The 25,313-nt window shown below is 35.8% G+C and overlaps 1 protein-coding gene across 1 annotated transcript in view; it reads right to left on the bottom strand.

Annotated features, from left to right (window-relative positions):
- NAV3 (neuron navigator 3) overlaps nucleotides 1–25,313 on the bottom strand; it is a gene marked incomplete at its 5' end in the record, with an annotated part of 142,797 nt that overhangs the window by 17,893 nt on the left and 99,591 nt on the right. Inside the window, 10 exons of the mRNA XM_006877704.1 lie at nucleotides 3,276–3,511; nucleotides 6,764–6,932; nucleotides 7,205–7,300; nucleotides 10,095–10,192; nucleotides 17,518–17,692; nucleotides 19,040–19,193; nucleotides 21,035–21,100; nucleotides 21,362–21,534; nucleotides 22,217–22,237; nucleotides 23,442–23,563. Coding sequence (XP_006877766.1) covers nucleotides 3,276–3,511; nucleotides 6,764–6,932; nucleotides 7,205–7,300; nucleotides 10,095–10,192; nucleotides 17,518–17,692; nucleotides 19,040–19,193; nucleotides 21,035–21,100; nucleotides 21,362–21,534; nucleotides 22,217–22,237; nucleotides 23,442–23,563 — 1,310 coding nt within the window. The remainder of the gene's footprint in view (nucleotides 1–3,275; nucleotides 3,512–6,763; nucleotides 6,933–7,204; nucleotides 7,301–10,094; nucleotides 10,193–17,517; nucleotides 17,693–19,039; nucleotides 19,194–21,034; nucleotides 21,101–21,361; nucleotides 21,535–22,216; nucleotides 22,238–23,441; nucleotides 23,564–25,313) is intronic.

Raw genomic sequence — 25,313 nt, 5'->3', positions numbered from 1 at the left:
TTTATTAAAATATTGATTTTAAGTTATCTCAGACTTCATTAAAATTCCTTGGTCTATGTAATGAATTTACTCTGCACTTACTAATTTTTTTTTTTCTAGAAAGAAACTTTAAAGAGTTCTCTCATATATAGAGGAGAAACCAAAAACAAACAAATAAACAAAAAACCAACCCAAACTAAGGATAACTAAGAGACCTCAAATCTTTCATTTACTTTGGCTCAAAAGAAAGAAAAATTGGGTGAAAAGGCTTTGATATAAAGACATAAGGATAGAGAATTCACAGGAGGAATGAAACATGTATGCTGAAACAACCAACCATGTGTTTCATACTTTTGTTTAGAGAAAAGCCATATATTCGATTGCAGGTTCCATGTGTCTCTTAGTTGAAATGACAATGGGTGATTCAAGTACACTTTTAATAGTACTGAGTTCCAAGAAGGAGCACTGGTGGCACAGTGACTTAAGTACTGGGCTGCTAACTGGAAAGTCAGCAGGTCCTGCAAGATTTATAGTCTGGGGAAATCCTGTCCTATAGGGTCGCTCTGAGTAGGAATCAAACTTGATGAAAGTGGGTTTGGATTGGCTTTCTTTTTATTAGAATTCAAAGATGGGAGAAAGATGAAATTTTCTGTTCCCAGAAAGATGCACAGTCTCAGAAACCCTATACAGGGTCGCTACATGTCAGAACTGACTTGATGGCACAAAATTAAGAAATATTTGGTATTTTTGCCCTATAGTTTTATAACCTTAACTGATTTCCTTGAAGTTTATGTTTGTCATTGTTCTCCTTAAAGAGTGCATACAAAGCAATTTTGAACAAAGATTTGTATGTGTGTGAGAGTTATTTATGTCAGCCCAGTGATTTAGCTGCCAAGGGTTATAAATGATAATTGCAGGGAACTCTTGCTTTGCTACTATACTATGCTTGCTATTGGTGTGGTTTTCACTCATTTTGTCCTTACCACAACCACTACTGAAAGCAGAGAAGACCAGAAAGATGTTTACCAATGTCTTACTGACTCTGAAAAGGTTTTTGACTGAGTAGATCATGACATGCTATAGTAAACATTGTGAAGACTGAGTCTTCTAGAACACTTAATTATAATCATGAGAATGTGTACACAGACCAAAAGGCAATTGTTCAAAGAGAACAAGGGGATACTGAATTGTTCAAAATCAGGACAGATATGTACCAAGGTTGTATTGTTTCATCATACTTATTCAATCTGTATACTGAGGAAATAATCCAAGAAACTGGATTGTATGAAGAAGAATGGGGTATCAGGATGGGAAGAAGATTCATTAACAACTTGCAATATACTAATAATACAACCTTGCTTGCTGAAAGTAAAGAGGATTTATAATACATACTGATAGAGATAAAAAAACAACAGCCTTCAGAATAGGTTCCCTCTCAATGTAAAGAAAACAAAAATTCTCCCAATAACATCATGATAAATCAAGAAAAGATTGAAGTTGTTAAAAACTTCATTTTGCTTGGATACACAATCCCCACTCATTGAAACAACAGTCAAGTAATTAAATGACATCTTGTAGTATGCAAAGTCACCGTACAAGACCTTTTTAAAGTGTGAAAAAGTAAAGATATAAGTTTTAGGACTGAGGTGTGCCTAATCCAAGTAATGGTATTTTCAACTGCCTTATATGCATGTGATAATTGGACAATGAATAAGGAAGACCCGTGATACATTTGAGTTATGGTGTCAGAGATGAATATTAAAAGTATTATGAGCTGTCAGGAGAACAAGCAAATCTGTCTTGGAACAAGTACAGTCAGAATGGTCCTTGGAAGCAGGATGGCCAAACTTTGTCTTTTATACTTTGGACATATTTCCAGGAGTGGCCAGTCCCTGGAGAAGGACACTATGCTTGGTCAGAGAAAAACAGATGGAGTAGCCACAGTGGCAGCAGTGGCTGAAGCTTAACAACAATTGTGAGGATGGCACTGGGAAGTGTTTGCTTCTGTGGTGCACAAGGTTGCTATAACAACAACCACCCTACTGTAGTTCCCATTTCATATCTGAGGGAACCAAATTCGATCATTTCATAGCGGATCTGTACTAAGGACTAAATGAACTACTCCATTAAGAACTTTGTGTTCGCAAAATTGTATGTCTAGATTTTTATAAAATCCAATGAGTTTGGTCACTGTTGGGAATTTGGTTTATTTCTTAAATTCCCAGGTCTGAGTTTTCTGAAATATTGGGTTCATTTAAATCATTTAGCTAGTTTTTCTTTGGAGAAAATCATGACCTAGTATCATCTATATTCTCTCAAGTTATTGCTTATAACAGTTACACTTTCCTAAGACAACCTTAGGTTGAATTGATTCAGACTGTAAGGAATAATTACAGGTAAAAATAGTCTAATATTAGGAATATGTTAGGAATCATCCATTTCCTTTTTAGCATTCAGCATTTTACTCAGAATATATAAAAATACAGATTCATTTTAACTTGTTTAATAGCTGACAACATTTATGTGTATATTATAGCACTATTTAGACCACAGTTGATGGCAAAATGTAGCAGTGATCAGTTTCCCAGGTTCTTAATTAAAATTCCTATGGGAATGTGACATTAACAAAGTACGTGCTGCTCCCAGAATTTCTGTCTAGAAGATTCTAACTATTCACAAATCCCTATTCCGGCATCACCCAAGTTTACTTTGACTAATCTGTTCAGACTCAGAACAAGTATTGCCTTTTATGTAAAACTCTTATTCCTCCCGGAAGTTATTCTTCCTTCTTGTTTCCACAATAGTTTGTATGGACCTTTTTTTTTTTTTTTTTTTTACACTAACACTTCATAACACAATGTCTAAAAGAAATTCATCAATTAAGACCTCATTTTCTTTTCTATCGCATCAATGGCTTGTGAAGTACCTAGTGTTGTGGACCATGGGATTGATTAAAACTCATAGTGACACTATTTTTAACCCAGAAACAGATCACCAGGTCTTTTCTTCAGTGCAGCAGCTGATAGCGTCAAACTTCTGACCTTTCAATCGGCAGCTAAGTGCTTAAATCTGAAACTACCATGGGTCCTTGACTTCCTGATAGTTGTTGAATGCTACTGAATGTCAGTCTTTCATTAAACAGGGTTAGTCATTAGCCAGATTTTAGTTTGAGTCAAAGTAGTAGATATTTTGGTTAATATATGATAAAGAAGTCTTAAACACTCACAAAACTTAATTGCTTAAGACACGAATGGAAAAACAACAGCCTTTCTCTTAGAATTTTATGACTTACTTACCTTACTTGAATTGTGGTCCACATTAAAAGTGGCAATTGCATCATCTGTTTTTTTTCTACCAGATTTGGTTATTACATATTCAGCCAGTTTGTTTGCTAAATAAGTTTTTCCAGTTCCACTTGGTCCTGAGAGTATAATTCTATGATGCTCCATCAACAAGTTAAAGTACCTTTGGGTAATTGGTTTAGGAATTAGAGTATCGAAAACAAAACTGTCCAAACTGTTTTCTTCTACCCCTGAAAGAAGACACAAAAGGAATAACATGACTTATTGTTCTGTGTAAGTTAAACTGTAAAATATAACACAAATCAACAGAGCTGTGTTAGACTGGGAATGCAATCCTTGCAAAATACTTTCCTTGCTATTTCTAAACCTTAAAGATGTGTTGTCATTTTAAGTCAGAAAACACCAACACTATGGCAGTGAACACACAAATTAAAGGAAGATGAATAATTTTGGTTGGCTTTATTTTCAATGTGTATATTTTGGGTGTTTGTTTCCAGAGACATATGAGGTGGCTTCAAAAAATTCATGGAAACATTCCATTATCTTTTTTTTTTTTTAATTTTTATTGTGAACTAAGTGATAGTTTACATGGGAGAACATTGGCTTATACCATCATTTCATTTAGATTACAATCTCCTCCGTGCATTATCCTTCAACAATATTTGCTTCCATTCCCTCTGGGTTTTTTTGTTTGTTTGTTTTTTGGGGGGTGTACACAAAAACACTCAGGAATATATAATAATTTAAACTACCAAAGGGCAAATTCTGCAAGCCTGCCTTCTGGCCTCCAGCACCCAGGCCATCTCTTTCTATGAGTCCAGAGTCCTCAGCTGCGCCCTCTCTCCATGCCCTCATCTCTGCCTCCATCGCTGGTGTCGCTGCTCCTCTGGATAGGGTTCCACATTCTGCTTGTGCTCTTCTCCCTTAATGGACCTAGGGTCCCCTGTTTCTGGACTGTTAGATTAACAACTCCCCCATTTTTGTTATAAAAATTCTACCTTTACAGTCGTGACAGTCGCAATTAGTCATGATAACATTTACTCACTCTTGAATCATAAGAATTGTATCCCATCTCTTTTCACCAGACCCATCTAGACAAGATGAAAGTGATTTAGCGGGGACTCCCCACACATTCTTAAACTAAATTCCCTCTTGAAATGTTATAAGCCAATCACTTTGTGCCTTTATTGCCCCCTCATTTTAGATTGCCAGTGTCTAAGTTGCCCATCCCTATCTACCCTGTATACAAAGGGGATAGCATTGATACTTGATGTGAAGACTCCTTCCCTCTCAGTTGGTATTTTGAGCTACTAAATCCATAAGTATGGGTCAATTTCATCACATTGTAGCAATTTACACTTGTTTCCTTTATCAATTTTTAAATTTTTATCTTCCTCTAGTCAAGTTTTGATTATCAAGCTATTGATGCTAGGTCAAATGGGTATCATCTGCTAGTTTGGGCATTCTTGCATGTCTCCCCTCACTTCCTATCAGCTGGTTGCTTCACTCTCAGCTCTAGTCCTCCGAGGCTATGTCCTTGTCCATGGGCTCAGGAGTCCCCAGGTCTCACCGTACTTTGGACCATCCAGCCCTTTTTCTTCTCTCTCTCATCACAGTTTATGCATTCCATTATCTTTTACTTTCATTTTTTCCCACAAACTTTTTGAAGTCTCATCATATTCTATTTCTGTATATTCTATTATAAACTCTTGTCTCCCTTTGAATATGGTTTTGCTAAGAATCAATGTGAAAACTATAATTATGCATATATAAGGGGATTTCAAAAGTTTGTGGGAAATGGAATTTTAAAATGAGTTTTTTGAAGCTCCCTCATATATATGTGCTTCTTACTCTTTCTGTCCTTTCCCTGGTTCTCTTTATCTCATTCAACATCCCAGCTTTTGAAGACTGCAAATTGTGGTGTTTGACAAGGAATTTGGAAGTCAGTAACAGTATCTTCCTTTACTAATCCAATTACTATAACCACAAAAACAGATATTGGCAAATTACCCCCATTAACCAACAGATTATATAGATGTGTTCTGATTCTTTAATATGAATGGATAAGTCAAAAAGTATTGCTACTAGGGTTCCAGTTTATACATGCACAGGCTTGTTTCAAACAAAGTACATTTAAGTATTTCTCTGTGATCACTAGACACCTACAGACAAGTGTTCTCAGTAACACACTTGTTTCAGTTTCCTTAGGATGCCTTCAAAAATCAAGATGCAATCAAACAAGGGCTTCAGACTGGATCTTCTGGGTCAGAGAGGTTTACTCAAAAGGTTATGACAATACTTTTTTGGGAACTCTGAAGGGGTAATCCAAAGGGGCAATCTTGACAGATTTAGTCAAAGGATACAGGGTGATCAAAGGACTTAAAATGAAGAAATTTTAAGAAAAATTAGAAAACTGAACTGGTGAAAAACTGACTAGTCAAGTTGTGGAAGGATCGCCCTTCCTCTCCCCACCCCCATTATAAGAGCCGCTCATCCTTTGAGAGTAGCAAGAGCTGTCCTACAAGAATTCCCTTAGGAAACCTAATCCATCCCATATACCCTACAATCTTGCCCTTTCAGATTTCTTCTTGATCCCAAAATACAAAGAACATTTAAAAGGAACATGGTTTGTATCCCTTGAGGATGCCAATGCTGCCATTAGACATGGTGTAAATCAAAGAGTGCAGCATTCTTCAGGGAAGGGTTTGTTATTGTTGCTAAGTGTCTTTGAGCCCTTTTCAACTCAGCAACATTCTATATGGTTTCCAGGGGGTGGCTAATGAGCTTGAACCTCTGACCTTGCAGTTCAAACCAATACTGGGAAGTGTGAGAGAGATGGAAACACTGCCTTATAGATCTATTTGGAGGATATGTTGAGAGATAACATATTCACATTTTGATATTTTTATTTATTAAAGGTTTCTATGATTTTTAAGCAATATTCTCATATATGAACAAGGAATTATTGAATAAAGTATGCTTCAGTTGTAACAACATCAACAATGATTTATCACATCACCTAAAGCAGAGAAATCAGAATTTCTCATTTATGGTGTTTGGCTATCATCCTCTCTCCCCAAGGGGTACTTATTGGGGACATATATTTTAAAATTAGATATAGAAATGAATATATTGCTTTGGAATATACATTACATTTTCTGATCCTTTCTAAATATAAAATGCTAATGAAGGAAGCCTAGAAATTTGATATTGTTCAAATCACATTTTTTGTTTCATGAGTCTTGGGGAATACGCAAAATAATATTCCTAGTTTTATATCCCAGGACTTGAAGAATTTCATTTACTGGAATTTATGTGTTTTAATAGGATTTTAGTTTTTAATCAATAAGACTCATTTCATATGAAAACTATTACAGAGTTGTTAACATAATTTTCATACATGAAAATCTTAAGAGAAACTGCAAAAAAGAGAAATGCTAGTTTTAACAAAACACACTCTGTCTCTTCATTTTTCTTTTTACCTTTCAGGTTCACAGTGATGATATTATTATCTCCAACAAGATATCCGCAAGGCAGCAGTTCAGGCACTTCTAGGCTATGGGATCTAATTAGATCTCCTATACAGTAGCTAGCAATGCAGTCCGAGCTCAGTCCAAGACTGGTGGATGTATCAATTCGGAACACATATTCCTATAATGACACACACAAAATGGAAAGTCAAAACCATGGGTCAACTCATCTACAAGAACAACAAAACTCCTGAGGATATGAAGCTATCTGTCAAGAATTTTAGAAATGGATAACATAAGAACTGTTTATCAAACAGTACAAGAAGAAAAAACTCTCCTTAATATCTGAAACAGAAGAGCACAGATACCAATATGTCAAAGCTAGAAAAGTCAATAGAAATTCCACAGTGAAACATATTTGAATATTAATATCAATCATCTTTTATAACTTACCTTAAAGAGACGTCTAATTACTCCATCTAAAACATCCCACTTGGTTTTTCCACTAACACCAATGGATCCTATTAAATATGCTTGAGACTTCTGATCCTAAATAAGAACAAAGTAAAGTGAGATTAAATCCAACTCTGCATCTAGTTTTATTACTCTGAAACGTATTAATTTTCTACTGAAACTTATTAATCTAGTTAATGATCAAGAGTGACATATCTATCAAGTCTATGGGTCTATGACAAACAAACACAAGAATGATTAAATAAAATGACCCCCCAAAATGAAATGACCAACCAACCAACCTAAGTCAGAGCAACAATAAGAGAGAGGGGCCAAAAAGATCCTATAGAGTGGTATTCAAGTAAAACTGATTCATGAAACCCATTAGGAAACTGAAAAAGAAAAGGAAGAAGAAAGAACAGTCTTCTATTTTAATTAAAATAGCCTTCTGTTTTAATGCAGTGGGTACATATCTGAAGAGACACAACTGGTCAAAGTCCTAGAACATCATCCAACTACTTTGTGTACTTATCTCTGATCATTCTCAAATTCAGTTTTCTCACTTATTCATTTAGATACTCAATAAAATAAATCCAGGTTTTTATAAAATAATAAATTACTCATGGTGATATCTTATTTTTAGTTATTCAGGAAATTTATTGCTAAAAGAACTTACCAAAGAATCCTGCATGCCTGAATGTGTCAAGTAAAGCATTCTTTTACAATAATAACAATAACAAAAAAGTGGCCCCAAATAGATATTTTTTTGTCAGATGATATTTTGAGGAGTTTCTACATATATTAGGAGTCCTGGTGTGGTGCTGTAGAATAAGCACTATACTGCTAACTGCAAGGCTGGCAGTTCAAACTCAGCAGTCACTCCTTGGAAATATTATACAGGGTCACAATGAGTCAGGGCTGACCAGGCAGTACTTAATAACAAGTGCATATATGAGAAAAGTAAACAGTTTAGGTTTTGTAGTCTAGCTAGACTACAATTACACTTTGTTGTGATGTTAAGTGCCATCAAGTCAGTTCTGACTTATAACAACCCTGTAAAGGGTTTCCAAGGAGTAGCTGGTGGGTTTGAACCACTGACCTTGTAGCTAGCAGTTCAGTGCTGATCCTACAGTGCCACACCAGGATTCCTAGAACCTGTTATATTTGACAACTGAAAATGGTTACATGGAATATTGGTAATGATGATACTGTTGTTGATGTTTAAGTGCCACCAAGTCATTTCTGACTCATATCGACCCTGTATTTAAAGATTTAATATAATACATTCCTGGTTTCAATCATAACTAGGAAGAGCTTAAAGAAATGGCAGAATAATCACTGAGTCAGATGTTAGAAGATGTGGCTTCTACACCTAGAACCCCTACCAACTAATTAAGAAATACAACCTTATGTAAGTCACATAGCTAACTCAGAACCCCAAAGCTGGCTCTATAGTATTTAACCCTATACTTGTAAATTATTATTGCCATCATTTTGTAGTAATCACCTGAATTAAAAGTAATGTGTTTTTCTGAAAAAGTTGAGAACTTTACAGCTGAACCAGTGTGTGTGTGTGTGTGTATATATGTATATATCACATATATATATATATATACATATACACACACACACACATATATATTTATTTCTCAGAAGTATTATTAGAAAAATGATCAAATACATTGTATTTTTAAATTGTTTTGAAAGAGAAAGCTTGATTTTCATAGTGATTATAGCCCAGTTAAATTGGATACTTTTAAACAATACTTTTATAAACAGTTGCTTTAAATTAAAGATAGTTTAAGCTTCAGTGAAACTATTATAGTCTCTCACATAAAGACCAACCTGGGAAAAGCAGGCACAAGTCTGCAACCCAAGCAGAAAGTTTATGGCTATAGAATCCTTGGAACATTTGCTCAATTTACAAAAAGAATCACAAATGCTATCTCAAGTGGTTTTCAAACCTAAATATGTCAATTACTTTGAAATTCTAAAGGTGTTTCTTTTATTTGCTAGAAAAATTTTATACCATGGCCACTCACCTAAATATTCAGCTTATAATCATTTTTTTAGTTTAAAGGAAAGAATAGATTCAGAATGGTCTCACCAATTTGAAAGCAATATTTAATTCCAGAAAGACTAAAATGCTTTAAAAAGATACAGACTCATAGCCTCAGTGGGGTATTTTCACACAGAAAGAATTTAGTAGAAGATGTAACTTTCTGGTGTCTAGAATAGGCATAGAGTTTATATTTTTTTCCTTTGTACAAAGACCAGATTAATAGCTCTGGTGGTGGTATTGTATGCCATGGAGTCATTTACAACTCATAGTGACCCTGTATAGGTTTTCTGAGGCTGTAAATTTCTACAGGAGCAAAAAGCCTCATCTTTCACTCACAAAGTGACTGGTAGATTCAAGCTGTTAATCTTATGATTAGCAGCCCAACTTACAACCTACTGTGATACCAGCACGCATTATTTATAACATATATGATAAAAATTACATATACTCTACATGTGATACTGAAAGAATAGATTGGATGAGATGCTTATATAAACAAAGCAACTTTTTTTTTTTTTTTTGAGTTATGGAACCTGAGCGGATATGGAGTTGAAAATCAATACTGCTCTTAGCGAATAAACACAAGGTATCAAGGTATGGGTAGGACACATTTCTGCTTATATGATGGTTGTATATGTAATTTCTTTAGCATCCTTTAATTTTATATTTGTATAATATAGTCACCTTTTTATTTTTATATTTTTATAATATAGCCAAGGCAAACATCTTGTATTATATATACCAGAACAGATATTCAAATGTAAAATACATTTGACCCATAGCTATTCTCAGACTTTAATAATAAGAAACTTGAAATTAAAGAAATACCTTTGCTTGACCATAGCCCTTGCTTACAGAGACGATAATTTTCACACTTCGGCCATCTTTATGTCCACTTGCATCACCTGCATCATCCAGCAAAATATCTGCCAAATTTTAAAAGAGAAACACACACAGTAGAATAACATTAACAATTTTGTTTACCATCACTGTTTTCTTCACCAAGTATTGTATTTTTCACTGGAAATATTTAGTCTCTTTGCTTCCAATACAAACCCAAGTGATTTGAAACCCCAAGCTTTCAGGAAGATCAATTACTACAGCTGAATTGAATTTTCAATCTGCGAATTTATTTCTACTTCTAACTGCCTTCACTAAAGCATTGGGCCATTGCCTTTACATAAGGAAATAGGAGGTTTCTTTATCTATTACACACAGGACTGAAAAATACCCGAGTAATATTCAGTTACAATTATAACCATGACAAACTGAAAAGCAATCTGATTTTTCTATCCAGTCTGAAATACCCATGTAGTTTGTGAATGCAAAAGGTGCTGAGATTGACTGTCAACTCAAATTATTTTCAAGCATTTGGCACATATCCAGTTATATTATGGCTTATTTTATATCTGCAATGATTCAGTTCTGTTACTAAATTTCTATCACACAGCATCATATACCTCTACAGAAGTATATTAATTATCATTCTGTATCTAGTATGCTCATAGTTGCATAGTAAAAACAGTATTGCTAGTAATTAGCTAAAAATTAGTGAAGGATGCTAACATTGCTGTTCTAAGTGCCAGCGAGTCGGTTCTGACCCATAATGACTCTGTATATGAGGGTTTCCAAGGAGCATCTAGTAGGTCTGGACTGCCAACCTTATGGTTAGTAGTCCAGTGCTTATTCTATAGTACCACACCAGGGCTCTAGCCTTTAAATATGACTAAAATTTTAGTTACCAAAATCTACTCCACCACATTAATATCCAATTTGGGGAGATAATTAAAGCCAAGTATTTCAAATATACATTTTGTTTTGACAACGATATTATTATAAAGTCATGCTTAATACTAAGATAGTGTTTCATGGACAAAGGAAACTCAACTGTGTGCTAGAGAATCCATATGCACAGTAAATGGGTGACTCAGCTGCTCTATCAAGCAGTGTTGACTATGTTACAGTTACTGTGGAGTTGAGTCTGACTCATAATGACCCTGCAGGACCGGGTAGAATTGCTCTAGGGTTTCACAAGCTGTAATTTTTATGAGAGCAGACTGCTACATCTTTCTTCCACTAAGTGACTAGTGGATTCAAACTGCTGAACTTTTGATTAGCAATTGAATGCTTTTATCACTGTACCACAAGGGATTATTACTATCATGAAAAGAACAATTTAATAGAACGAATTCTGAAAGTGGAATTACATCTATTATCTTACAATTAAAAAAAACAGATTTTTGAAAAAGAATGTAAAATACTGCTTCACAATGATAACATTCAATAAATAATACATAGAGCTGGAGAATATGGAGAGTTTGGCTAGAATATTTTAAATCATCAAAGAGGATCTCCCTTGATTGAATTTAATCAGGTGACCAGGTTAAGCATCCTTACAGCAGCCCACCTTTTTTTTTTTTTTTTTTTCCTATTCCACTCAGTTTATACAGTTGTTCTAGTGATTATTCCGTTTCTCAGTGTGTTTATACTAACTTTTTCTACGGACAGGGAAAGATCACATCACAAATTACTATGGGTCTCAATCTGTTCACATTACATTGATAGGACCAGAAAGTTAACCAAGGAGGCAACTCCAAGGAAAAAAAAAGTATGAGACGAGGGGGTCCTTGTATTTTCTGTAAGGTTTGCTAACAATAGTTTGAGGAAAAATAAAAAATATCTGCTACTCTGGTTACAATAAAAGGAAATTCTGACAAAAACTGAATGTCTGTCAAGCTTCTATCTTATTGTAGGTGCCACTGAGTCAATACTGACTCATAGTTATCCTATGCACAACAGAATGAAACACTGCCCGGTCCTGGGCCAACCTCACAATTGTTGCCACGCTTGAGCACATTGATGCTACCACTTTGCCAATCCATCTCACTAGGGGTCTTCCTCTTTTTCTCTGACCCTCTAACTTACTAAACATGATATCCTTCTCCAGCGACTGGTCCCTCCTGAAAATATGTCCGAAGTATGAGAGATGAAGTCTGGCCATCCTGGCCTCCAAGGAGCACTCTAGCTGCACTTCTTCCAACACAGATCTGTTGGTTCTTTTGGCAGCCCATGGCACTTTCAATATTCTCCTCCAACACTATAACTCAAAAGCATCAGTTCTTGTATGGTCTTCCTTATTCACTGTCCAGCTTTCGCATGCATATGAAGTTATTGAAAATATCATGGCTTGAGTCATGTGCACCAAACTCCTCAAGCTAACATCTTTGCTCTTCAACACTTGAAAAGGTCTTGTGCAGCAGCTTTGCCTAATGCAATATGTCCTTTGATTTCTTGGCTGCTGCTTCCATGAGTGTTGATGGTTGATCCAAAAAGAATGATGCCCTAGACAACTTTAATCTTTTCTCTGTTGATATGAACGTTGTTTATTGATCCAGTGGTGAGGATTTTTGTTTCTTTTACATTGAGATGCAGTCCATACCAAAGGCTGTGAGTTTTGATCTTCATCAGTAAGTATTTTAAGTCCTCTTCACTTTCAGCAAGCAAGGCTGTATCATCTGTATATCGCAGACTGTTAATGAGTCTTCCTCTGATCTTTTCTTCAAATAACCCAGCTTCTTAGATTATTTGCTCAGCAAATAATTGGATATGTGGAATATTCTTCTATATTTTAAAAACAATGTATTTGTCACTTATCTTCTCTCCCTCTTACTTGTCTCATTTATCAGTAATAAACCTAGAAAGGTTTACTATTAAAATAATGCATTTATAATGCATTTATGACTTGTATCTTTTAACCCGCTAAATAAGAGTGAATGAAAATGATATCCTACTCATCTGATTTCTTATTGTTTTCTTAGTGCAAAACACAAGTGTTACTATTGAGAAGTCATTGTTGTTGTTGTTAAGTGCCGTTAAGTCAGTTCTGACCCATAGTGACTCTATAGAGAATTTCCAAGGAGCGGCTGGTGGGTTTGAACTGCCAATCTTGTGATTCAAACTGACTTTGCAATCCAGCACTTTATCCTGAAGCACCACATCAGGACTCCAAGAAATCATTAAGGAAACGCAATTATATAACGATAAAATGGATCATTATACAAAGATATATATATTTTAAAAATTATCTTAAAGAATGCCTTCTTCCCTTCAAAATTGGTATATATTCTCAATGATGACAATCAGTGTAATTAAGTCTAATAAGCATGTTGGTATTCTTAAGCGCTGTCAAGTCAGTTCCAACTCATAATGATCCTGAATAGGGTTTCCATGGAATGACTGGTGAGTTTGAACCACAGACCTTTTGGTTCAAACTGATCATATGGTCCAGTGCTTTATTTCACAGTGCCACACCAGGACTTCCTAATAAACATACAAACTTTAAAATTAATTTCCTTGATATTCTATTTATCTCTATTAGTTCTATCCTTTCCTAAACATCTAGGTTTTTTCTACATATTTGTTCTTACTACATTACTTTAGTAGCAATCTTGTCTCCTAAACCTTATATTTACATAGAGAATAAAACAAAATTATTTAACACAGGTAGTAAAACTTTGCAATTTCAAGTGGTGAATTAAGATATCTTGATTTAAAGCATGATCACTTGCTTGATTTAAAGCATGATCACACCTGTGGCAGGTGTGGCAGGTTCACCTCCAAACAGACAATTCTTCAGCTTCTATATATCTCCATTTTTTGTTTTTATCTTTTTTTAGTATCTTCTGAAGAGTGTGGATAACTATACTTGCCATACAATTTACACAATAAAGTTACTGCCATTTATTCCAGTCTTTTTTGAACTTGTGATCTATACATCTATTTTAATCTGAAATAGACATTGTAATTAATAATCCAATTAATAATTTAATACATAAATGAATTCTTTATTTGCTAATAACATTAGTTTTACTTGCTACATAGTCCTCACATTTATTTGAGTCCTGAAACGATTCCCTCAAGCCCCCTATGTTTTAAAGTTTTCCTCAATTCTTATTACTGTGTGCTATCCAGTCCTGGTGTGGCACTGTGAGTTAATGCACCATAATGCAAAGACGTTTGAACTACAAGGTGGGTGGTTTAAGCTCACCAGTCGCTCCTTGGAAACTATACAGGGTCAGTATGGGTCGGAACTCACTCAACGGCACTTAACAACAACATCCAGTCCTAGCTACTCTGAATAGGGCTTCTGAGGTTGTAAATCTGAAAGTCTCATCTTTCTCTCTCAGAGTGGCTGGTAATCTTGTGATTGGCAGTTCAACAGGTGACCTACTATGCTACCAGCACTCTTGAATTACATATGATTAACTTTCATTTGCCTTTGAGACATAAGATGAAGGCAAGTATATATTTGGGGTATTGCATTATAACTTTTGAAAGCAAGATGCTATAGAATTTTTTAAATGTTCATCACGTTTTTGTTTTTGTAAAACCAGATGAATAATTACAGCATAAAATGCTAATATTGAGAATGAAAATATGTGATTCACTGAAAATGTAATCAATATCAGTATGCTCTGTAAGTTTAGTTGTCTTTTTGCTTCCTCCTTCCACCTTCCTCCTCCTCCATCTTCTAAATTTTAGCTAATTTAAGGCAAACAATGAAGAGCTGTGCTGTGGGCTAATACATCAGACTACAAAGTCATCTGAAATGCAAGGTCAGTGGTTCAAGCTCACCAGCTGCTCCTTGGAAACCCTATACATGGTCGCTATGGGTCGGAATCGACTTGATGGCACTTAACAACAACAACAATGAAGAGTTTCAATTACATCATTGAATCTAGTTACATAGTATATTTCTATTTCCAAGCGTCATCTGCTGGTTATCCATTGTAATTACCGCGGACTGCCATTAAGCCGACTCACAGCAATCCTAAATGACAGAGTGGAACTGTCCCATAGGTTCTCTAAGGTTGTAAATCTTTCTGGAAGTACAATGCCACATCTTCCTCCAGCAGAGTGGCAGATGATGCTGCATCGCCAACATTTTGTTCAGCAGCCAGGAGCTTACCCACTGTGCCATCAAGTCTCCTTGTAATTACCACACATCCTCATGTAAATCTTTCCTAAATAAATTCTATATACAAAATGATTCAGCACCACATTTAATTAGATATTAACTTGGGATTATGTCACATGATTCTAATTGCAATTCAATCAAAACTATACCCATGTTCTATTACTGTTGTTGCTGTGTTAAGTGCTGTCAAGTAGGTTTCGGCTCAATAGCGACGCAGTGCGTTTCTGAGGAGTGGCTGGTGATTTTGAACCACACGACTTGTGCTTCAAATTGACCTTGCAGTTCAGCACTTTATCCTACAGTGCTACACCAGGACTCCATAATTAATACCACTGAATGCAACAGAAGCCAGTATGTTCTTTTTGTTTGTTTGGTGAAACATTAATAGAGTTGGGAAATGTAGGTATCTCTGGGTAACATCGTGTAAGAACATATAGTGTACTTTACAAACAGGTCCTTATATGTGAATGAACTTTATACATTTTAAATATTATAAATTGTTGTTGTCACTGTTAAGTGCTATCAAGTCAGTTTGGATTCATAATGAACCTGTACAGGGTTTCCAAGAGTGGCTTTTGAGTTTGAACCAGTGAACTTGAAGTTCAAACTGATTACAGTCCAGTGCTTATCCTACAGTGCCACACATTAAGTTATTATCATTATATTTGTGAGTACTTTTTATCATTTTCTCATTCTTCTCCAAATTAAGGCTATACATTCCTAAGTTCTGGGATGATATCAAGAACATCACACAGGAAGAAAGCAAAGCGTCATTAAGAAGACAAGAGAGAAAAAGATCAGACACTGAAATTTGCTCTCCAGCGTAGAGATGCTAAAGCAAATGGAAGAAATGAGGAGGCCCAAGAGCTGAACAGAAAATGTCAAAGGTCTGCTTCAGAAGATAAAGTCAAATATTACAACACAATGTGCAAAGATCTGGAGTCAGAAAACCAAAAGGGAAGAACATGTTCAGCGTTTTTCAAGCTGGGGGAACTGAAGAAAAAATTCAAGCCTCGTCTTTTGTTATTGAAGGAGTCTGTTGGCAAATTATTGAATGATGAAGAAAGTGTCACTGAATGGTTTAAAATTAAGAAAGGTGTGCATTCTTTCACCATATTTATTCAACCTGAATGCTGAACAAATAATCTGAGAAGCTAGGTTATATGAAGAAAAATGTGGCATTAGGATTGGAGGAAGACTCATTAACAATTTGCAATATGCAGATGATACAACCTTGCTTGTTGAAAGTGAAGAGGACTTATAATACTTACTGATGAAGATCAAAGAGCACAGTCTTTGGTATGGATTGCACCTCAATGTAAAGAAAACAAAAATCCTCACCACTGGACCAATAAACAACATTCTTATCAATGGAGAAAAGACTGAAGTTGTCAAGGACTTCATTCTTCTTGGATCAACTATCAACACTCATGGAAGCAGCAGTCAAGAAATCACTCGACATATTGCATTACGCAAATATGCTGCAAAAAAGATCTTATGAAAGTGCTGAAGAGCAAAGATGAAAGTGCTGAAGAGCAAAGATGTGAGCATGAGGACGAAGGTGTGTCTGACCCTAGCCATGGTATTTTCAATAATCTCATATGCATACGACAGCTGGACAGTGAATAAGGAAGACAGAAGAACTGATGCTTCTGAGTTACGGCATTCGAGGAGAATACTGAAAGTGCCATTGGCTGCCCATAGAACCAACAGATCTGTGTTGGAAGAATTGCAGCCAGAGTGCTCCTTGGAGGCCAGGATGGCCAAACTTCACCTCTCCTACTTCGGACATATTTTCAGGAGGGACCAGTTGCTGGAGAAGGATATCATGTTTGGTAAGGTGGAGGGTCAGAGAAGAAGAGGAAGACCCCTATCGAGATGGATTGGCAAATTGCAGCATCAATGGGCTCAATCGTAGCAATACATGTGAGGTTTGTCCAGGACCTGGCATGAGTTTTGTTCTGTTGTGCATGAGTTGGTACTGACTCGGTGGTGCTTAGCAACAACAACAACATTCCTAAGCATGTGATTCCTAAGTAACTGTATCTTTAAGACTTTCCTTCACTCGTTCATAAAGAATGTCCTTTTAACATTACAACTATGTAGATACATGCATTAGAGAGAAATAGGACTGTTTCTGAGAAACAGGGTGTTAACATTTTTAGAGGGTGTGGGTGTTAACATTTTGGTGAGTAAGCTCTTCAAAATTCTAGGCTGTCTCCCCTGCTCAGACCTACGCATGCTTGGGTCATGCAGGAAGGTGCACAAAGTCACCTGAGGTAACAGACTCCGTGATGTTCAAATTGTTTAGCGAGAGTCCTAGTGACTGCCTTGAAGATGAAGAGGAGGTACTGCTTGAAGATTCCGACGGTGGCCGAGCAGGCTTAGCTGTGTTACCAGTTTCTGCCTTCAACCGGTCATTTTCGGCCTTCAGAATTTCAATTTCATTCTGTTATGAAGATGAAAAACATGAAAAAAAAAAAAATTGAGCTGGCTGATTGACGAACATTATACTGATTCTTTTATCAGAGTTAAATTGTTTATTTTTAAAAGCATGTGGTAATATGATTAATGAACAACTGTAAAAAAAATTCCTCTGAAGGAAAAATAGCTTTTTCTATTTCTCATGTAAATGAATATAACACTCAGAAATATAGAATTGCTGCCCATTAGATTGGTTGTTATTATTCCTTGAGTATATCATATATTTGAGGAGTTTTCCAAGATTGGTCTCATTTGCATTAAGAATAACATAATTGAATAATTCATAACATTTCTCATTTTAAAAGGAATGTTAAAATCTCATTGACAAATAATACAATGCCATTTGTAATATTCTGAGTTCATGAAGAGTTGAAAAACCAGAGAAAGACAAAAACAATATAAATAAGCTGATTTAAGTTACTTCAAAAGCATAGTTAATATCTAAAAAAGTGTTTGTTCCTTCAAACTGGGCACTAAGCTCGTAAAAACAACAAAAGTCTTTTTATGAATACATACAGCAGCAGCTGAGTATGCTCAGCAATGAGCTTTTGTCATTTCAATCTTCTGTGGTACCAAGTAATTACTGGTTTACAATAATAATAAAATGAAAACTTAGGCTGAGTACAGACGGGTTCTGCATTTAGCCTTCAAATGTTGTCTGTGAAATACAAAAGCTCTACTTCTACAGATGGCGTTCTACATCACTCTGACTTCCATATTCAGACACCAGTATTAACTTTTTGTAGTTTCCTCATTACTGTTGTTTTTCAAAAAGAAAATAGATAAAGGTATTTGAAAGTCAAATTTCAAAAGAAGGAAGAAGCAAACATACAGGAAAGGAAGTCAAGGGAAAGGGAAGGCAAGAGAACTGTACTAGTTTTTTGTAGGTGTGGGTTTTTTTAACCTAGCTCTCTATCTGAATCCAATCACTGATGCAAGTGTCTTGAATGGTCCTGCAGAGCAATTAACCAGTTTGATTTCTTCCTTGCAGCCCTGGCTTTGACAAAATTCTTCATTTGTATTGGGTAAGTAATAAATAGTAAAGATTTAATAAATGCAACACATTTCTACAATGGGTTTACAAGTAGGAACATTTTTATAATAGCCATATTATTGTTGTTAAGTGTCATCGAGTCAGTTCCAACTTTTAGTTACCCTGTATGAGGTTTTTGAGGAGTGGCTGGTGAATTGGAAACACTGACCTTGCAGTTGAAGCAAACTTGCAGCCCAGTGCTTATCCTACAGTGTCACAGGAGGACAGCAATGGGAAGAAAATAATCAGCCTTTTAGTCTCACTTGCTTCTGCACTGACCTGCATGCGGTTCATGGCTTCCCGGATCTGGTCAAGGTGATGGGCAGAGCTAAGGGCCTCCAGTCGAATATCTGTTAATTTTAATTCCTTTTCTCTGAGCTCACTCTTCAGCTGCAGAATTATCTCTGCCTCAGCTTCCGTGCATTCACAGATCCTGAAGAAGGAAAAGAACAAAAGTCAGTTGGGGATGCTAGAGGATTACGAAAAGCAATGTCTCTAAAATGCTGGCCTGCGTTATTATCCGGTAGATACAGACATTATTTGCTATTGGCAAAACCTAGAGACATGGAGAAAGAGTTTTACAAACAGTTACATATTCATGGACTCAAAACTGAAAATAGTAGCTGTATTTTTCTGTTAATTGTTTCTTCCTAATTTTTTAAGTTTGAAAATACTATTGTTGTTGTTATGTCTTGTTGAGTCAGTTCTGACTCATAGTGACCCTGTATAGGTTTCCTAGAGTGGCTGGAGGGATTGAACTGTTGACCTTGTAGTTAGCAGTCTGGTGATTATCCTATAATGCCACATGAAGACTCCTATTGTTGTTTTTGTTGTTATGTGCTATGGAGTTGGTTCCGACTTATAGCGGCCCTGTACAGGGATTCTGAGGCTGTAAATCTTTACAGGAGCTGAAAGTCTCATCTTTCTCCCGTGGACACCTGGTAGTTTCAAACTGTTAACCTTGCGGTTCGCAGCCCGATTCGCAACCACTACACTACCAGAGCTCCTATTACTGGGTACAAAAAGACCCTCAAAATTCCCTTGTTATTGTTGAATTCCCTTGTTATATAGGGCTGAAGAATCATATTGTTGTTGTTGTTTAGTGCCACTGAGTCACTTCTGACTCAGAGTGACCCTCTATAGTGTTTCTGAGGAGCGACTAGTGAGTTTGAACCACTGACCTGGTGATTCAAACTGACCTTGTGGTCTAGTGTTTCTCCTACAGTGCCACACCTCCAGGACTCCATAGGCTTAGGATATTTCAGTCTATCCTTTTTCAAGGACCTGAAATATCTATTTGCAACTTACAAAATGGTCTGTAAAAAATAAATACAAATAAACAACAACAAAAAAAAAACCTCTTAATTTTTTCTTTTGTAAACTTGTGTAATGAATGACTTTACTTGGCTTCCACAATACCTTCTTCCAGTTATCATGAAAATTCAACAGAATTACTGTGGGAAATAAATTAGAGATGAGTTATGGACATGGACACTTAACAGAATGGCTGAGTGTTATGTAAGCTTCCTGGTAGGCTCAGCTGATTTAAGAGATCACAGGTAATGAAGTAAAATCACAGGTTTCAACTCACAGAAGCAGGTTAGTTGGGGTTGTTTGAAGGTCATATATATTATATCCTTATTGTTTGTTTTGTAGGGAATGTGTCAAAACAATTGGTTTTATATGAACTAATATCCTTTCTAGTTTAAATGCAAGGACTAAGTTGCTGGTCAGGAAATGATAGTGCTGTGTACTTCCTTCTTATTCGTATGGTAATAAAATTATATGTCAAAGTGTTGTTTTTGTTGTTACTGTTATTAAGTGCTGTCCGCATGGATCCCACTCAGGAGTTTGAACTGTGGTATATTACTAATCCTACAGTGCCACCAGGTGCCAAAGGGTACTGGTCTTGTTTTATATGGCAGAGCTCTCTCCTAGTAACTGTCATACACATACAAGAAAGTCTGAATTAAATAGTATATAAAACAAAAGAGAAACAATTTATAAGAGCACAATTCTACATTCTAAATGTTGTATTTTTGTGTACCCCTACATTGTAGGCTACCACAAAAAAACACTATGCTAGAGTATTTAATAAAAGTAAAGTGGATTACAGTTTGGTTTTAGGAAATGGAATTTTACTCCAAATAGAAAGCTAGAAAAAGTTTTTGATCATTGAAATGCATGCGAGTGATTTTAGTAAAAGCAAGAGCAAACACTGCAGAGGTTAGAACTGGAATCTATGCAGTTCTCATGCATCCCGTTCCATTTTACCGAGATCTATGCTTGTAAGTCACAGGGCCATTTTGCCGTTTCTTTGGTGGCCAGACAAGGAGTGACCTGCATATATGCACAGTTTGACAAATGCAAGCAAAAAGAAGTGAAATTATGAATGATTCAGAGAACTAGAGAGTATGATAAAGAAACACATGAATTCAAATATATGAAAAATGAAAGAAAAGTCAATGCTGTCCAGAATTCAAAGAAAAGTTTGGAAATGACTAGTATCAATATCGTGCTACAGTGGTGAACCTAAGTATAAGCTTGGCCCAAAGTTCTTTATTAAAAGTATTCCAGCAATCTGCAGACGAAGTGACTTACGCTGAGGCGGACTGTGAGGGCTTCATCGATGTTGACCCACAGTCACCAACATTATGGGGCAACTTGGGGGATGCTGGAAGGGATGAATCCGTAAGCTCTTCAATGTCTGAATGTGAGGAAGGAGGCTTGGTAGACTTTTTCTTTCCAAAGGCTTGTTTAAATGAGCTTCTCAGCTGAAAGGAAAAATTATCTTTGTCTCTTTGTACTATGAAGCTTTTGCTATGGGGAGTTAGTTTGCAGGTGCCATCCTAGCCACTGCCTGGGGTCAGTACATATAAGCAGAGTATTAACAGTTGCAACACAGTATCTCTAAAACAAATGATACCGTGTGTTGTACTTTTGTTTTATTCTTGTATTAATCCAGCTCAGCGCAAACATGGGCTTTTAAATAGTGCAGGATCAAGGGCATGGCTGTCAGAGCAATCATTTAAAACTCAGTGCCTTGAATGGATCTCCATTTGTAAGGTTTCTCCCTTCAAGGCAATTTGTTTTAAATGGCCACTTTAGAGCTACAATCAAGTCGTGTCTTGCTGACAGTATATATGTAAAAGAAAAATGGAATCAAATTTACCTAACACTTCATTAATTGTGATTTTCTATTCAAATTTTCTGTCCCAGGCAATTCAGAACCAGAATTGGTATCCCCTACAGCTCTATTCAGAAAGTGGTTTTATTACTTCTCTTTAAAATTTGAGATTAAAATGAAAAGGCACAAAGAAAAGACATACAAAGTAATCTGTTTTTAAAAGGTATAAAAGCCTACTGCCAAAATAAATAGCATACATGCCAAGGCAGGGTTTGGGTTTTTTATTTTTTTTTAATAGATGCATGCCAAATTGTCCAGTTTATATTCACCTCACTTCCTCTAGAGTTCACCTTGCAGAAACATGAAAGAGTGTGGAATTACAAATCAAGGGAATGAAGGCTGATCAGTATTTAAAAATATTACCTACAGAAACATTATTTTAAAAACAAGAAATGATATTTCTTTCATTATTTATAAAATGTACTCCAGTAGTATTTTCTGAGAATTATGCAGCAATATGCTCTAATAGGTACGGTTTGGGTTTCATAAAGAACGGTCCTTATTTAAAATCTACTTTGTTCAATAATAATAAAAGCACATCTTTATTATTTTAAAGCATTAAAATATTATATATTTAAAGCATTTTGCAGTGACAGAATCTTCCCTTCAATAGTGTTTTATCAGTTGATTAATATTATTATGTTATATCTCAAGCTAACCTAATGCACAGTTCTATTCAAGTACATTTCTGGTTTTGCCATATCCTCCAGGTAAAACAAGAAAGAAAGAAAAAGAATAAAATCTGGCAGACCCTAATGTAGTTGATTTCTCATCACTTTGCTCACACTGGGAGCAAAATATCCTGCTAATGAGGATATTTTTAAACCTTAATCTTTCCCTTTCTCCAATTTCAATTGTTCACCTCTTCTTCCTTCACTACTTCTACCACCATCCTCATTATCATAATTTTGTTTGTTACTCCCAAAATAAATCCTTGCTATAAGATAATTATACATGTGGTGGTGGTGATTATGTGCTGTGGAGTCGGTTCTGACTCATAGCGACCCTGTACAGGGTTTCCAAGGCGGTAAATTTTTATGGGAGCAAAAAGCTTCATCTGTCTCCCACGGAACAGCTGGTAGTATCGAACTGCTGACCTTGAGGTAAGCAGCCCAACTCATAACCACTAAGTTAGCAGAACTCCTTAATTACACATATATGTCTCTTTCTAAATATATATGTCATCTCATTTTTCTTCTCAATAGCTCTACAATGTCTATACCCACAACCTGTTTTTACAGATGAACAAATTTAGTCTCACCCCTAAAAAAGGTATAGTAACCTGTCCAAGATACAATCAGTAAGTGGCAGACCCGCCCACTCTAAAATATATTCTTTTCACATTGATCTTGGGGATATGTGAGGAATTTCAGGTGCCAGTAGTTTGAATGAGATTCTTTTTAAACTTCTTCATATTTCTAAAGCCCAAAAGGAAAACTCCTGACTCATTGGGCAATAGTAAACTTTTAAATTAGGTTACAGATGGTGGCTTACCCAGTTTTTCTTTTTCTTTTTCTTGGAGTCAGCATCATTACCACTGCCAATGCTGGAATGACTTGTAGCACTGTTGATACTAGAAACACTTTCAGAGGAATGCTGTCTTCGGATGCGGAGATCTAGCAACAGATAGAGGGCATCACATTTGCTCATAAAGACTCTCAATCTGAACAAATGAGACTTTTAAATTGAGAACAGGTTTTTCAGTGATCATTTGGAGGCAGTTTTGGTTTTTATAAGTTCAATAAAGTATGTGCTTTATTTAACCAAGCTATCTGCATTAAGATTCAATGGGAATCTGATATAAGTCTGTAGCATTGGCGGTTTAATGAGTTCAGAGTTTTGTCCAAAAACAAAATGCTACGCTATCAATTTCTACTGAATACCTGAATCAATCAGTGCTTCCAAAATGATTTATTCCAAATGATTAGTTCCATAGAGTAAATGGAAACTCAGAAGAGGATAAGAATTAATTGTGTCTTTTTAATATTTGTGCTTTGAATAAGGTTACCAAAGCCAAATATATTAATTTTCCATTTCACAGAATCATACCATGTTAGAGCCAAAACAAACCTTCAGAGTCATCTAACCAACCACCCTCATTTCACAGTTGAGGAAATTGAAGTGTGAAGAAGGTTAGTAACTTAACCAAGGTCACAGAGCCAAAGAGGGGAAGGGAAGGTCTTCTAGAAAGAATCTGCTTTGTGAATTAAACAAAAAAGTATTTAAGACATTGCTACTCTTATATCACACACACATTCTCTGCCCATGACTTGGAATAATAATAACCACAACAATAACAACAAAGATGAATATTATGTTCCAATAGATAAAACCAAATTTTATCTTAAAACAAATCACTAATATGAGTTTAATGTAATTTGACTATTATCACGTAGCTGAAAAATACGAAGCCCACTCTCATAGCTAAATTGCTTCTAACATTTATTGTTCTAGCTACTATGTGATGTTATTCCTCTATAATTTACAAATATTTATAAAGCTTCTATGGTTATGTAAGACGTTTTGAGGGTATTATTTTATAATTAGTCATGTTTTGAAAGTATTAATACCAGACAATCTGGATATGAGGATTTTACATAGATATTAAAATTTAATTGGAAATTTTATTTACTTAAAGTGAATTGTGTTAATGGAAACAGTATAACAAATCTAAAATATTATTTTTAATGTTAACTTTTTTAAAGCCATTTTTATCTCTATAACTAATTGGCATCAAGGTATATTGTTGTTGTAAAGTGCCATCAGGCAGTTCTGACTAATAATGGCAAGGAGCAACTGGTAGGTTTGAACTTCCAAACTTGCAATTAGCAGTCCAGTGTTTATACTATAGCACTACACTGGGATTCCATCTAGCATGTAGATTGTTATTGTTAAGTGCTATTCAGTTGGTTCTGACTCATAATGACCCTGTATAGGGTTTCTGAGGAGCAGATGTTGGGTTGGTTGTTGTTGTTAGGTGCCATCGAGTTGGTACCAACTCACAGCAACCTTATGCACAACAGAACGAAACACTGCCTGATCCTGGGCCAACCTCACTACTGTTGCCATGCTTGAATCCATAGATGATGCAATATGGACAATCCATCTCGTTGAGGGCCTTCCTCTTTTTCTCTGACCCTCCACCTTAACAAACATGATATCCTTCTCCAGTGACTGGTCCCTCCTGAAAATATGTCCAAAGTATGCTATCCTGGCCTCCAAGGAGCACTATGGCTACACATCTTCCTAATAGGATCTATTGGTTCTTTTGACAGCCCATGGCACTTTCAATATTCTCCTCCAACACCATAACTCAAAAGCATCAATTCTTCTATGGTCTTCCTTATTCACTGTCTAGCTTTCACA

The sequence above is a fragment of the Chrysochloris asiatica genome, unplaced genomic scaffold (genome assembly GCF_000296735.1).
Source record: "Chrysochloris asiatica unplaced genomic scaffold, ChrAsi1.0 scaffold00560, whole genome shotgun sequence".
NCBI classification, from domain to species: Eukaryota; Metazoa; Chordata; class Mammalia; order Afrosoricida; family Chrysochloridae; genus Chrysochloris; species Chrysochloris asiatica.
This window is presented reverse-complemented; position numbering and strand designations above follow the sequence as displayed.